General features: G+C 37.6%; 2 protein-coding genes across 4 annotated transcripts in view; one reads left to right on the forward strand and one right to left on the reverse strand.

Annotated features, from left to right (window-relative positions):
* Positions 1-16396, reverse strand: part of dnajc17 (DnaJ heat shock protein family (Hsp40) member C17) — a 42280-nt gene that overhangs the window by 5068 nt on the left and 20816 nt on the right. The window contains exon 11 of one of the 2 annotated variants that reach the window (XM_005806148.3): positions 1172-1381. The exons of the other annotated variant lie outside the window; for it this stretch is intronic. Coding sequence (XP_005806205.1) covers positions 1256-1381 — 126 coding nt within the window. The 3' untranslated portion in view covers positions 1172-1255. Of the gene's footprint in view, positions 1-1171; positions 1382-16396 lie in introns of those variants that run through there. 2 annotated transcript variants of the gene reach the window in all.
* LOC106699842 (cdc42 effector protein 3-like) lies at positions 8511-14361 on the forward strand. 2 transcript variants are annotated; one of them, XM_023352765.1, is made up of 2 exons: positions 8511-9403; positions 11570-14361. In XM_023352765.1, the coding sequence occupies exon 2, from the start codon at positions 11648-11650 to the stop codon at positions 12245-12247; it is 600 nt and encodes a 199-aa protein (XP_023208533.1). In that variant the 5' UTR covers positions 8511-9403; positions 11570-11647; the 3' UTR covers positions 12248-14361. The 2 variants fall into 2 exon arrangements, with proteins under 2 accessions (XP_023208533.1, XP_023208534.1); XM_023352766.1 differs by lacking the exon at positions 8511-9403 and adding an exon at positions 9437-9664.

The raw sequence follows: 16396 nt of genomic DNA on the forward strand, positions 1-16396 counted from the left end.
ATTTTTGTGACATCTGACAATCTAAGATACTGAGTATGGTGATATTAGTAAATTTACATATTGTCAAATATTGTAGGTATCTGCTAAAGTTGTGAGGAAAAAAATCTGAATGTAATAGTGAATTTAAATACATTAAAATATTATTGGAAAATTAACTACGTTCAGTAATTCAGTCCAGAAAGTGACACACAAAGTGATAGATTTTAATTACTTATTTCTGTTCATTCTTAGGGCTATGGCTTTTGCCACATAAGCATTTGTAGAAAAACTTGATCTGTCAGTCTTCATGTTTTGAACTGAATTACAAAAAGGAAAATAACTTTAAGATACACAAGACCACTGAAAAATGGATTTTTAAGTCAGAAATTGTCATCATGGGAAAAGATGCTGACTTGACATTTTCCCAGTGGAAAGTCATCGAATCTCTCCATAAGGAACCAATGGAAGGTAATAACTAAAGAAGCTAGGTGATCACAGTTTTGTTTACAAGCATATTACTGGAAAATTGAGTGGAAGGAAAACTGTGAAAAAAAAGTGCACAAGCTGCCAGCAGAACTGAGAGGATTGTGAAGCATATCCAGCAGTGCCAGAGTTGTCGCGTCCTTACCGTAATGATGCAGTAATTTGCCCAACATTTCTGGATTAAATATAACTTTTTAATACAGAAATGAACATTTATGTAATGTTCCAACTTTATGAGAAACAATTTATTTTTGTTTTCTTTAGTTATGATCATCAACATAATTTCAAGCACCATCTCAATGATGCTTGACATGTATCATTGTTTTTAATTAATCATTCTCATATGAGTTTCCCTTTTTGAATTCTTGAAATAAACTTTTCGATTACATTTTACTTGAGATTCACCTATGTGATGATAAAATTAATCCACAGGTCAAAGACCACCCACAAATCATGCTTAATAGATATTAAAAATAAAGAAATCATTATTGGCTAATCTCAGTTTTAAAGCAAGACAAAAAACTGAATTAATAGAAGTTTTATCATTTCAAACTAACAATTACAGAGTTCTCTCTGGCCTTTCTGATAAGCTTTGTGTCAGTAGCTGTGTAGTGTGGCACTACATACAGCAGGTCTAACTTCTCTACATTGCACCTAGTCATACGTTATCAATATACAGGCGAAAACAAGACAAATGAGAATACTGCTTTATTTTATCAAAAGGGTTTATTTTCCACACTATGTTACAATAAAACAATAAAAGAAAAATACAAGAAGCTTTATGAAACTAAAGCTACGACTTTGCAGCCTCCTCATCATCTTCTCGCTGCATCTGCTCGATGAGCCTCTGACGTTCGGCAGCCTGCCTCATCCTCATCATCACTACCGTCTCATAGTCGCGCTCATTTGAAAGGGAACTCTACAGAAAACACAGATGACGTATTAGCAAATCAGAGTTTATTCTAGTTTAGTAGACAGAGTTAAAGAGACAGTTTTTGGTTTGGAATCTCAAAAATCCAAATGAAAAAATATTAAAGGACACAAAGAAAGAAGCATCGTTAGGGTTCAATGGCTGATTTTACAAATGGATGAACAATGGGTGAAGAGGAAAGAGACACTCATCGTAGTTACCAGCATCATGACACTGAGATCAAGTATGAGAAAGTTGCCTAGCAATGGCAATTCTGCAGCCTGTAGTCATCTTACCTAAACATCTGGGCTGGAAAGAGCTGCCCTAATTTTATTGAGTTGAATAAATTTCTTTAAGGGTCAAAATCTGCTTGAGAACGGAGAAATAATCTCATACTGGGATGAATAAAATAATGCATCCACAGGCATTAAATGGATATGAATGGACAGAAACACAAAAATCATAAAATCAGTACACTGGCAACAAATGCGAAACAGAAGTGTTTGCATCTTCACAAAGAAAAGAACAACTTTAATTCAGGAAGGAAACCATGTATTAAAGCATTTGTTTGATCCTGATGTGGCACAGATTAAAATCACATTTTGAAAGGAAAGAGTGGCTATTTCTCTGCAGCGTGAGACATCCTTTAGAAGGATTATATAAAAAATATTTTTTGTGCCAAGAAAATGTCTCCTTACCAAGACAGTGAAATGCAGGACAGAGTAGGCGTGTGGGTGCATGCGTTTTTTAGAGGACATGAATGAAAACAACTTAAAGAGAAGATGTAGAGTTTTGTCAATCTGGTTGCTGAGCTGAGACATCTGGAAAGCATCATGGGGACTCCACTATCCATGTGCAGAGAAAGGCATAGGGTAAAATTGAGAAGGAGGAAGAGAGCGGAGGGTCCGTGAAGTTAAGCTGCCCTCCACCCCACCCCTGGGCTGAGGAAAGCTGCTATTATCATTCCAATAATGTGAACTCAAGTCCTTGTCTGGCACGCAACTATGAAATATCACGCGAACGCCATTAGATAAATAAACAACTCCTGCATCTTCAAGCTAAATAAACCATAAACAAGTATAAAAGAGCCAACTTGTCAACATAATACATTCCTCCTCTATCATGCTCTCTACTGGAGACAGCACCAAACTGCGCCCTGAAAGACTGAAGGTCTATAATATTTTACCAACATACAGTCCATTAGCGTTAAAGGAATTCTGATCACTAACAGGTGCTATATGGGAAACGTGATGCATCCTTTTCTTAAGATGACCGATGTTTCCTTGCCTGGGGAGTTAACTTGCTATTTAGATGCTCAGCCAGTGCATCACCCTGTAACTAAACACTGATACAGCTTCAATGCTTGCGTGTGTGGGTGTCTGGTGCCGTAATGCCGGAACCCTGCGTGACTTGGAAACCATAAAACACCACCCAAAACCAGGATTTCTAACTCAGAGATGTGTGTTATGACAAACACAACCACAGAGAGGACTGTGGACTTGACAGCAGAAATTTCTTAACAGTCTTAGAAAGTCATGCCTAAATGAGCAATACTAACGGAAGATTTTGTGGAAGGAAAAAGTGTGGTAGAAAACAAGTGTGCAAGGAAGAGACTGTGGCTGGAGTCAGTGTTTCACACAGACATGTCAAGGTTATGGGCTGCATGAGCAACAGTCTATCGGGAAGTTTTAGACCACTAATTGTTCCCCTTTCCTGATAACCTTGGCACCTGTCCTAGTCAGTATGATAAAGTGGCCCTTTTTATAAGTTTTATGTAATATTAACATTTTTTGAGACACTATATTTTGTAGGTTTTCAACAGCAGTAAGCCATAAACATCAAAATGAACAAATGTAAACACTTGAAATACACTATTCTGTGTAAAAACAAACCTACACAATTTTCACTTATCTATAAAATCATCTTTTCATTCAAATTCAAATCTTGTGATATGTTCTTATACAAAGAAACAACATGAAGATTAGCTATATGACACCAGCACAGCTGATTTCCCCTAATAGCCCAACTCCTGCCTGACCCCAGAACAGTTATGACATCCCGAACAGCATCAGCTCAGTGAGTCAGCCAATGTAACACACAGCAGAAAGTCGCTCACACAGCAGGTGGCCACCTTGTTCCCCCAGCACAACTTGTCAGATCCACTTCCCATTACATCACTCCTTTTGGTACGTGTGAAGTACAGGCGACTGCATGTGTATGTGATAAAAACAACAAGTTACAGCATGAGTACGATGAGCGCTTCTTGTTAAAATACTTGTCATTCCATGCTGTGAGCACTGCAGCCCGACAGATTACAGAATAATGGATTACTCATTGATACCAGTAGTCATTGGAGAACTTTATGTAGACATTAGCTGAGCCAAGAAGCAACTGGACAGATGTCCAAGACAAGAATGGGGGTTTTCTCCTCTCCAAAGCCTTTTCTGCGTTTCAGGCTAACATTTCAGTCTGTAATGCAGTGTGGTCAGGTTAATCACGGTACTAATTATCTGGAGTGTGTGTGTGGTGGCATAGTGTGTGTTTCTGTTTGTCACAACCTTTGGGTTATGTGATTTATGGGAGTCGAACTCTTGTACACTTAAAATTTAGAAATCTTTTCAGTGTGTGTGTGCCAAATGCTGGAGCAACACAAGAAAGGCCAAAGTGGCATTCCTGCGCAGACGAAACGTAAGCGTCGCTCTCAGCAGTGAATTAATCATCACTCATTATAAAACACAGAAGATGTAAAACACTATCCAGTTTCTGTTGGGGAAAAACAACAGAAACACTTGCTCATAATTGTCTCTTGTCTTTATGTGCATCTTGCAAACATTTGACTGTGACAGTCCAACATCTTTTTTTTTTTTTTTTTTTACTGTGCAAGCCGTGTAGCCAAAGAGAAGGACAAATAGAATTCAAATACTTCAACATAGCACTTATGAAAAATATTATTTGAAGAACAGAATGGCACAAATAGCAAAAAATTAAGGAGACTTCCTCCTGATCTTCTCACGGTACTTGTACCTAATTTTCAGACTAAATGATGATATCAGAGTAAGGGATAATGCATAAATTAAAATTTGATTGTAGCATGACAAAATGTGAATTTTTCCTCCAGAGTAAAACAGGCTGGTTTGTAGACCTTTGTTTATAGATTTCAGAAGGCATAAACAGATTATAAATTCAAAAGGTAAATCTTTCAGAGCTTCTAAGCTTTTATGTATGAGCAACAGTGCTTGTGCTCAGCATGTGGTTGTCAGTGGTCAATGTTTTAATCTGAACAGACTTTTGCTATATGGAGTCAGAGATTTCCTTTGGAATCTGTAGAAGTAGAAGAAATAAACAGTGAAATGAAAAATGGCTACAAAGACCTTACCTCCTGGCATATCTCTATTTGATGGATGGGCTTTAAAAAAAAATCATAGAAAAATGAAAAGAAGGGCCTCTGCCTCGCTTGATTTCCAACAATGTATTTTTGCAAAATTACGTCTCACATACTTGGGTTCCTGGAAAAGCTCTCTGATTGCAAGATATTCTTTAGTAAAACAAATGAGTTTGTGCAACTGTTAGGCTTCAAATCTTTAACCTGAAGACTGTCAAAAAGGCTGAAATTACAAAAATTCAAAATGTTTCATTGGATTGAAGATTTCTGCTTTTTGTTAACTTGATTCCCTCTTTTAAGCATTTGAATGTGTTGAAGCCAAAATGCCATGATTTAAATGTGGGTTTGTATCCAATAATGACTGCTGAAACATGATATATTATTACACCTGCTTTCCTGATTCTTCTTAAGTAGGGAAAAAAGTTGCAGCATATATGCAATTGACATTTTTATTTAGTCCCAAAGGAATAAAGGTTTTCAGAAAAACTGCTACGGGGTCGCAAAAATCACAAGTCTGATTTCTGTTGCCAACGTCTTAGAAGTTCAATCTAATACATCAGACTGTGTGTAAATAAAGCCAGGAAGTGAAATGGTTTTTTTGATCTAATTCTGATTAAAAGAAAACACATGATTCAATCTTTGGTCCTATCATAAAAAAACATGACTTTAATGTTGTGATTGTAGAAGGATTGTCTCAACTTGCCTTTTCATCTGAACCAGGATGACTAAGGTGTGTATCATTCAAGTAAGTTCAAAAGTAAAATACCTCAAGATTACAATCTAAACAGAAACTGGGTCAAGCAGCAATGCATTAAATCAGTATAAATAAAGTGCTTTGAATTACATGATTACTAAATGTAACTAGTGATACAAAATTTTTGGTAACTGTTTTCAGAAATTCTAGGGTGTTTTTCTGTTTTCTCTATTTGCATTCTTTATTTTTGTCTCCCACTTTCATGTCTTGGCTTGTCTGGATACACTTCTTTCACCTGGAAAATATTGACAAAATTAACAATATCCTGCCCAAGAAACTAGTTCCCTCATGATTAGACTACTGTAATTCTTTATCATCAAAAACTCCCCATCCTCCCCAAAAAATAAAAATATCATCCTAAATCCTGCAGTCAGAAAGATAGATGATATGTATATTAATTTAAGCTTCTCGATTTTGGCTATTTCTCAATTCAGAAAGAAAGTTACATAAAGCTCTGAAAAACCAAGCACCATCCTATTTTAAATAATTATTTTGTAGCACCTCTCTGCCTTGCTCTGCGGTTTCAAGGCATAATCAGAGGGAGACCTGATGACTAAAAGGGAGACCTTTTAGTCATCTCTAAAAGGGACCTTTAAGTCATCAGGCTCCTCTCCCATGGAGAAAGCTATCTTTATTTTGTCCTTTCGGAGTAGATTTAGGTGTACTGTAGAACGAAGCTTTCAGTTAGAGTTGCTGAATATTCATGAGCTAAGCCTAAAGTTTTATTGCTGGACAAAATACGAAACACTCTTCTTCACTATTATTTTCTTCTTGCTCTAATTTATAAATTACAGTGCAAATGTATTCATGCTCAATATTATCTCAGCATTTTTCAACTTTGGTATATTAAAATCAAAAACTTAAAAAGTCTTAATTGGAGTTTATGTCAAGAAAATTTCCACACAATTCTTTTAAGTAGTCACCTTTATGTAATTTTACCTTGGTGTAAATGCAGCAATTCCATGAAAACCTCAAAGGCTTGCCATAAGTGATCAACTGAATCTGACTGCATTTTATTAGATATTCTGATTAAATGTCTGCACTGCAAAAAACTGAATTTGATTGATTTTAATTAAATTTAGTCTAAATTCCCATCTATTTTGGGTACCATGTGTGTCTTATATAGTGCCATAAGTTGACTTTCGTTGTGAGATGATTCTATTTAAATAAGGAGAACTGAACTGAAGGTGAAGGTGTAGGTCAGTGCTGGACTGTATCCCTCATTAAATGTTTAAATTGATTGCACATTCACTGACACAAACAAAATAAGCAGAAAACCTGCTTTTACCATTTAGAATTTTTGCAATGATCAAAACACTGTGACACTGCAACATTTCTCTATAAACACCTTGAAACGTCAGGTTTAAGCTGTTCCAAGAAGTGAAAAAAGACTAACCTTATCTTCTGCTTAACACTTAATCCCAATCTGAGCATTATATAGTCTAGAAGAACCATCAGTGAAATACAGGCCGACTGATTTCAGTTAAGCTATGTGTGCCATCTTTGACATGATTTAACAATGTCTTAGTTAAAAGAGATCAGACAAAGCAAGCAGTAAATCCTGTTTAACAGCAGCCCTTCTAGGAGCCTTAGCACAGAGGGAGCTGAAGAACACACAATAAAGGGCTTGGGGAGGATCCACCAAAGCCTCAGTTTGGGCTTCTAGCACCAGTCAAAGCAATATCTGGAAACACTTTTTATTTTGCAGAAAGAAGAAAAAGCACGATTTCAGGCCCAGCATAGCTGCATCAAACCACACTGCCCACCATGGTCAGGCCATAGAAAAGAAGTTTATACTGAAATGAAGTTCAGGCTAAACCTAGCAGTCTGGAGGCTACATAGAATGAGAACACCATCACCGGAATAAGCCCAGCCTCTGTCAGCCTGCAGGTCTTCTGAACTCACTTCCAAATACTGCGGATAATACAGACTCTTCAACCTGAGTGTCTGCTAGCATAAAAGCAGCTTTGTGGCAGTAAGTGGAGGACGGAAGTTTTTCTCATAAGGGAGATGCTGTAAAATGTTCTTTCCGACTTGGCTAGAGGTTCTAGTTTCATTTGCGTGAGTAATTGTGTCTGGTCTAGGAGACTGTCCTGGCACTGGAGCATGGAGCGGGAGAAGAGGAGAGGAAAAGCCGGCACGCCTATTTATTGGATGAATTTAAAAGAAATGCTGAAAAAAAGGGATTTCTCCTTCATAACATGCACATTTAAAATCAAAAAACAAGACAAAGCTATGTACAAAGCTCTCCTCCTTTAAGACCTGAACGCATTGGAAATATTTTGACAAAATTACAGTTGAAACCAGATGTTTACATACACTATATAAAAAGTCACCTGTCCTTTTTATTCTCATTGTTTGCTATTGAATCCGGCTAAAATTTTCCTGTTTTAAGTCAGTTAGGATTACCAAAATGATTTATATCCATGAAATTCAAGAATAAAGAAAGATAATTTTTAATAATTTGAACTTGAATTACTTTCTACAGAGGTCTACAATGTAGAATTTACCTTCTACACTGTATGACTGGGGTCAAACGTTTTGAGTTTTTTTCCCAAGCTTCTCACAATAGCTTGGTGGAATTTTGGCCCATATCTCCTGACATGGTTGTCGGATTTGTAATACGCCCTTTCAGCTGTTTTCACAGAGTTTCTATGCGACTAAGATCGGAAAGCTGTCATGGTCACTCCAAAACATAATTTTCTTTTTTTCTTAAGTCACTTTGTTACTATGTTGGTGATTTGCCTATGGTGATTGTCCCCCCCAAAAAAAACATTTGTGCAGAAAATTTAGTTTCCTGGCTCATGTTTTGAGATGTTTCAATATTTCCAGATTATATTCTTTCATATCGTCATTGATTTTGTGCTATGAATCAGTCCCTCATGAACCAAAATACCCCAGAAGATGACCCTGCAACCCACATACTGCACAGTTTCATGCATCTCACATAAAAACTTCATGTTTAATTCCAGCTGGGGGGGTTTTAACCACAAGTTGTACAGTTGATAAGCAAATGCCATTTACTACTAGTAATCAGTACAGCAGAGCAGAAAACATGCTGTTTTGAGACGGTTTACAGTTCGTTACAACCTACCCATACGAGGGCAAAGGCAACATGTTGGAGGCGTGAGAATTGGAAACAGCCGGTTATTTCTGTTGTGAAACCCAGGGTGTCTGTTCAGACATGTCTGTTGTTTGATTATACAGAAAAGCCAAAGGCCTCCATTCAGGCAGAAGAGCCTGTGGAGTGGGGTTGACTGTGGGGCTTTACACAAGCCAACAGCAGACGGGAAATCAGGAAATCAGCAGAGAAAAGGGACAATAGCATGGAGATTAGAGATCTTTTAACCCCCTCCTCTTTATGGTCAACCTGTTTGCTCACCAACTACAACTTTCTTTAATAAGCACGCAATCAGTGGAGGCTAAAACAAATTTTTTTCTCACCCCTCTCTTTCAAGCATATTCTCTGGAACTAAACCATCCAGTAAAGTTTCAATCTTTACTAATAACATGGAACATGGAAAAAATGAGCAGCTCCAATTTACCACCTACTTCCCCCACAGGTGAAGGGTGCAGCAAATCAAACAGCAAAACTCAACTGTAACACCTATGCCTGCAGGGCAGACTTGTTCTGCAGTCACGATGGTGTGTTCTGATGACTTGCAGACTTCCTGAAATAGGCTGACTTCACAAAAGCTGACATAAAAATAAAAAAAGCAATGCCTCCACCTGGATGCCCTTGTACTCTGACCTCCTCTGGTTTATCATTTACGCAAGGAGGCCGTTCACAAGCAACACACCTGGAGGTGATTTTGCAGCGCAATCCGGATTTTATGCTGACTGAAAAAAAGATTAATTGCCCACAAACTAACAGCGCTCGCTCCAGCTGAAAACGGTAAGAACTGTTTTTTTGCAGTTAAAGTAATTAATCCTAAATGAAATCTTCTTTAACCTTCTTCGGGACTAGGCTACACCTTTGTGTCAGTGTTTCAAAGCTGGGAAATAAGCATTGCTCTCTGATGAATGACAAGTCTTATCTTGTCGATGAATAGCTTGTCAGAGGTGCAGTTAGAAGCAGCATAGATTCCTGGCTGAGGCGGGTGTGCATGTGTGGGCTTATAATATCCCGGATTTTATTTTTAAACCACCAAGACTGGTAAGTTTATATAGTCATCCATTTTTATCTGTTTTACTGTTTTTAGTCATTACAGACAAGGTGCTTGGAGAGAAAACCCATTTAATTACTTATTATTATCCTGGAGCTGAAAAAAGCATTTAGAAAGAGAAGCAATAGCCAAAAGGTCTCTCTTGTAAAAGATATCTTGGATCTCAATGAGACAACCGGTATAAATAAAGGTCAAATAAATAAAACAACTGTGTTATTTTGGTCAATCTGTTTTATTGAGCTGAACTTCTACTTAGCCATGAGGTGTTCCCTCACAGCTGAATCATAACACTCCTCTTTGGTTGACCTGACATGTTTGGAAAGGAATGCTGTTGTGTCCACACTCTTCAACCTCCTGCTGCTGCTAAAGTGCCGATAAAATGTTTTACAGCCCGACAAAGCGTGTTTGTTGAAGTGGCTTACAAATTTACAGAGTTAGTGTTTCAAGTCACGAATGTAGAGCTAATGTGGGCAAAGCTGTAAAAATCATTTACGGCGAGGAGATTATCTAATCGACATGCCAGAGTTGATGAACAAGGTTCTGGTTTTGGAAATAAAATGCTTACTAGTCACGAAATGCAAAGGCTCTTCCTCTGTTAGACGCTATATAATTACCGTTTATACAAAGTGTTGCCTAATATGAAGAATTAAAGACGGTCTTGGATTTGAAAGATATCATGGTTGCTATAGATTTTGTTTTACAATACAATTCTTTTCCAAACTCAGTATTTTAGATTTTTCCCAGAAAATTATGGACATTTGAGAAAAAGGTATTAATTTAAAACTTGCTTAAATGGTCGAGTGGTACAATCTGCCCAAAATGGCTTTCGGTTTTTGTATAACATGCGCAATAGCTCCACAGCCTGGGATGCATCTGAACTTAAATCCCATTCATTTTTAAAATCTATAATTAAAAAAGCCTCCTGGACTAAATGCAGACTCTTTAAAATCTGATTTATCACTTCCAGTAATTTTATCCTTTTATAAACATTTCCAAAAATAGAGGTTGTAGTGCTTTGTTTGGCATTTACAGTCAGTTTTGAATCAGAGTCCACTCGGTTCATGAGTAAAAGAGCAAAATGGTGATGGATAAAATGATATCAATCAAGATAACGCATGTGCATTGACATTTAATGTAAAAATCAATATAAAATTGAAAAAATAGACTTTCATCAGTTAGGATAATTAAAGAAAGAAAAACATATGGAAAAACAAAATGGTTTTTTCCACACTGAATTTAATTTTATTTTTACTATTCTTACTGGAATAAATTACAAAAGCTAATTATTGACTTTCCAGTCTGCACAGCAAACCTGAGATTTTGCCAAAATAGTGACATTAAGGAATAACTGCATCTAATTTAACTTTACTTCACCATCTGAGGTGATTACAAAAAGCGTCTTCATTCATTCCACCACTTTGATTTCCACATCAAATTTATTTTGATTTCTGACAGTTAAAGAGAGAAAAATACATCCTTCTTTAAAAACTGTTTGAAGAGATCCAAAACACTAAGCAATTACTCTTCTGGTGTTTGCAGTGTTTTGCTTTTCTTACTGGAATTCTTAAGTAGATTAATAGACTTCCTCTGGAGGTTATGTAGAAGACCACACCTGCACTTATGGGAAGAACATAGGATTTGGAAAATAAATATTTATAAACAAAGGCTTCAAAGCATTGCTGGGTCATCCTTCTGCTGCCAAATAATACTAAATTTCACTGCGCTACGATCAAGTCCAACAGGTGCAGTCTCTAAACAATGGCTGTCAATTCTCATTAAATCCGAGAACAGACCTCTGCACTTACATCTGGTGCTGAATACCAGGACAAGCACAAGCTCAGACTTGCTTCAAACTATCATTTGCTAAATCCTAATTGTCTTTTTTGCTGTTGCAGATGGCACTATGTATTTAGGCTGCATCATTTCCTGAGGATTCACAGAGATCAAAGTCTAACTCCAGTAAATCCATCAGGATGCCACTTAAAACGTCGCTGTACAGAAATCCATCCTCCAGTCGCTGGTCTAGCAGGAACTCAAAGAGGAGAGAAGTGCTATCTGTCGAAATGATCAGTCTACCCCTAGGTGATTTTCGGCATGTCTCTCACATTGGGAGCGACAGCCAAGACGACAGCTTTGGAGATTTATCCTTCCTCAAAATGGGTCACGGCCTGCTCCGACAAAGTTCCAAGAGCGAACAGAACCTCTTCCTGAGCTGCAAGCCACCACCAAAGCCCCCACGTCTGAACCTGGATGGAAAGGAGGGCATGCAGAGCCCCGAGTGGTCTGTGGACAAGAAGAGAAAGAAGTGCAACTCTTTGCCTCTTCTGGACAGTGAAGAAGAAGATAAGTGCGAAAACGAGGAAGTTAATGAAACGAGGAATGACTTTGCTTCTAATCAGACTTGCCGGCCCGGAAGTGGCAGCGTGGGTTCTGATAGAGATCGAGAGTTCACAGGGAGTTGTGAACACATTGATGAATTTAAGGATGAGGACAGTGGCTTTTCATTCAGTCTGGACCTGGGCCCTTCAATCCTGGAGGATGTTCTTCGGGTGATGGACAAACTGCACAACTGAAAAACCTTGAACAACTTGGTAAGACACTGGCTGTTGGAGAAGAAATTTAACTTAATATTCTTCTCGGGACACAACTTTGCATAACCATGAGGACATGATAAATTATCCAGTGTAGCAAAGACTGGATAATTTTGCCATTAATTCAATTTGCCACCCTGGTCCTGGTCTGCACAAAGAGTCTGCAGAGAGCTGTGACCAAACTGGAGATCAATTTACGAGGACAGTAGCTCTTTATTCAGCCTGGATCTGGACAAACTAATTTGTGAACAATGTTCTCCAGATCATCGACAAACTGCGCAACTATGCAAAATACTGATGTCATCACTTCTTTGGAAGACCCAACACTATTTTATTAACAAGGATACTTAATAAAGTAGAAACTTATATTTGCTGCTTCCTAAGATCTTTACATTCTCAAACAAACAAATGAACATCTTGTTACTCTAAAGAAGACATGATGTTGTTTATAGAACATTATGATAACCAGCATTTGCCAAAAACAGAATGGTAAAGATAAGACAGGAACGTTTTTTTTTATGTCTGGGCATTTCTAACTTCATCTACATTTCCTCTTTACTATTATAACCTCCCAGCCCACACTCAAAGCAGCTGTTAGGATTTAAGGGTGTTGTGTTTAAGAAAAGAAAAGCTGAGGCTGAAATCCAAGGTCCTTGAGCTGTGATGTCTTGAGTCTTGGCGTGCTTGCCCGTCTATTGTGTGCACAGGGCAATTTTTCCTCCGCACGCATCCTGGCGGCCCCACTCGAAGGTAGAGCAAGGTACCCCCCATTTCTCATTCCCAGCAGTACAGTGAAAACAAACATTTCGCTCTGCTTCCAATAAAAGCCACCCAGTGGTGGCAGGTTGGGCAGCATACCAAGGTGGGCCACAGGTCCAAGACCTTATAAGAAGAAAGAAATGGCAGAGCATGCTGTTTTGTTGGCTGCAAATCAGAGTGCGATGATCTGGCGGATGGCGCTCAAGAAAGAAAGTGGCGGTGAGTAACACTATACATCTACACATGCAGGGAGGTTGGAGAGGAAGAGGGAGACAGACTCTGCTTCAGCAGAGGTCCTGATGAGGACTTAAACACAACCTTCTGAGCAAATACATGCTGCGTCTCATGTATATGTATTGCATTTCTTCTCACGTCATCCAAGTGGGAATTTGTGCAGACAATTGAGGTCTACTAATAGGGGGTTGAGAGGATGATATGTGGGACAAGCCCGGAAAATGTTAAATTCCTTTGCACCCTAAAAGGTCAAACTGGGAAATACAAAAACCACAAATGTCCTGCTTCAAGCAAAAGACTCAGTATTCTATGCATGTCCAAACAAAAACAGCGTTATTTCTGGATACATCTGCATTGTATGTCTGTTTTGGTGCCTGATGTTTTAAACTGGATACCTCTGTTTCTTGTATATGTTATGACAAAAGTTATTGTGAAAGCATTTTTTGCATTGTAAAATCTACCGGTTTGTACTTTGGTTTGGTAGGCAAAAAATGTACACCATTCAAATCCCATCATTGGTGGTTTTGTGGATAAACTGAACGGGACTGTTTACACAACAATGGACCGACATGTACTTGGCTTCTCAGCAAAAGAAGCCAAAATGGATGGATTATGTTTTAAATCTCACTGATGTCCAACCTTTTTTTTTTTTTTTTTTCAGCAATCATTGTCTTGGGTACAAATAATTAAATGTGGAAATGGACAGTAATATATATTAAAACATGTCTCTGGCATTGCATTACAATTAATTTAAGAAAACCACTGCCTTAAATGATTTCCATTGCTCTGAAGAATGCCTAAATCAACATAATAAAGGTGGATATTGCCAGATGTAAGGCTGGAGCCTTGTTCGTGACAATGACTCATAATGATTAAAGCTCAATTTCTTCACAAATGAAAAAAAAGAAGTGCTAAGTAGGGCAGCCGCAATGAGACGAAATTGTAGACCAAATAAGAAGAGTTAAATTTTCAAATGTACATTTGTTTTCTGTTTATATAAAACAAGTAAGCTCCATTTAATAAAGATTAGTAGTCTGGGAGCAAATGGATGTACCGGAGGATTTTAGGGGCATCAGATTAAAATGAACAGATGCTACAAACAATACCTGATTATGCTACATTTTGTGTTGGTCTATCACATGAAATCTCATTTAAATTAATTGAGGTTTGTGGTGTAAAGTGATAAAATGTGACTCAAGTTCACAAACATTACTAAATGTACCTATGTCAAAGTGAAACTTATGAACTCATCTCACAGCTTTAATGGTAACTGAAATTCATATAGTTTTGGAAAAACAACCTAAAATTAAGTCAAACGTTTTGACTTAATTTTCAGGGCCATAAGAACTAAATAACAATACAATTATTAAAATTTTTAAAATTCAAAACATTTTTTTGTTAAAGTTTTGTTCAGGGTAAGATATGAAGCGTATCTTTTTCTTACACAATCATGTCCAAACAGAAAAGGGTTCAAGCTAGAGTTCAGTATAGACAACCAATGGCTGGGCCACACGCTACGCATCTATTCCAGACAGAAGGGATATTTTCTCAGAATACACTTTTCAGGCACTAGGAAACCACCACACTGGGGAAAAAGTCCAGGAATAGCTCATCTGATGCATCTGGTTCTGTCGTGACAACCCCGAGTTGACTCTGGGTCTAGATGGAAGAGGCAGGCATCTGATTTAAATGCTGTGTGATATATTAACTTTAAATAATACGATATTCTAAATTGAACCATGAACACAGTGATTAATGATGAGATCATCTCCCAGGAGACCCAAGCATATGTCTTGGCAGACATCTGTGGAAGTACTGCAGTTACAGTCAATCAGTTATTAGACTGTAAGCTATACGCTTGGCCACATGTGTAAATCCTCTTTCTAAAGCTGCAAGCATGAGCCCATCTTAGAAGAGATTTAATTTATAGGTACAGTGGCGTTTGGCTTGAATTTGTTTGATCTGATCACCAATATGTTGAAGGAGACAATTTTATAAAACATAATTTGGGGATTCTTACAGGCAAGCAGAGCCACAAAACTGCTGAAATTACACATTTCCACCACCTGCTTGTTGACTCTGGCAGTTCATATGATATTTTACTCTTTTATTCCAACTTACAAGGCAGAAAATTACAGGAAAAAAAGTGAACTATAAACATGATTTCCTGACAGGAATTAATGAGATGAATCATGCCATGGCATCTCTTCTCTTTTGTGAATTTAAACAAGTTTTAACACTGTTATTAAAATAAAGGAAAGCGGTCTAGAGATTTACAAAATGTGTTGCCTGGCGAACTGAAAAAAACTAATTAATTAAAAACCAGCTTTTTGGGGAGGAGTTTGACCTTTTTATGAGTTCAGGTAAAACAGAGCCAGTATTCGTGAGATTATTCTGTAAACCTCTTCTGTATCCAGGAGTTTATGGAAATCCATTGTAGAGTTATGGCTTTTCCTTCTTCAGACCACTGATTAATACGTCTACATTCATATCCTTGAATAAGCATGATACATTGCATGAATTTCACTTCTTTTGTGCTTCACTTAAAAATTTCAACAGGTCTAACATATTATTTAAATTGATGCTTTGCAAATTGTTTTATCCAAAGTGAAGCCAAAAAGATTGAACCTAACGTACCTTCTTTTTTCCAAGTAATGCAATGAGAATGAGGTTTTTTTTTATTGTTAGACAAATATTAAGATTTTATTTAGTTTGTACGTGTTAAACATTATTAGAAAGGGATCATGATGGAGAGTATGACACAGCTCCCTTTTTTATTAGAAAAGCCCCATTGACTCCAGATGCATTTATTGAGCCAAGAAGCAAAGTAATGAGAACTGGGGTGAAGTCATCTGTGTCTTTAAGCTCTCTTTAGTCCCACCGTGACCTGCCGAGCACTGTGTTTGGACTGATGAGGTTAAAGAAGCAAGACTTCACCCATTTTGACCCTATGTAGTTACAGATGGCCAAAGCTGGGGAACTAGGGAGAGATCAGATGTTTAGATCACAAATAGATTTTTTTTCCCCAGAATCCACCCAATGTCCACTACCTCCAGACAAATTCTACAATAGCTAAAGTGTTTACTGTTACTGTCTGGCATCTCTTAACGGACAAGTATTGCATTGAGGGCCAAATGA

The sequence above is a fragment of the Xiphophorus maculatus genome, chromosome 19 (assembly GCF_002775205.1).
Source record: "Xiphophorus maculatus strain JP 163 A chromosome 19, X_maculatus-5.0-male, whole genome shotgun sequence".
Taxonomy (NCBI): Eukaryota; Metazoa; Chordata; class Actinopteri; order Cyprinodontiformes; family Poeciliidae; genus Xiphophorus; species Xiphophorus maculatus.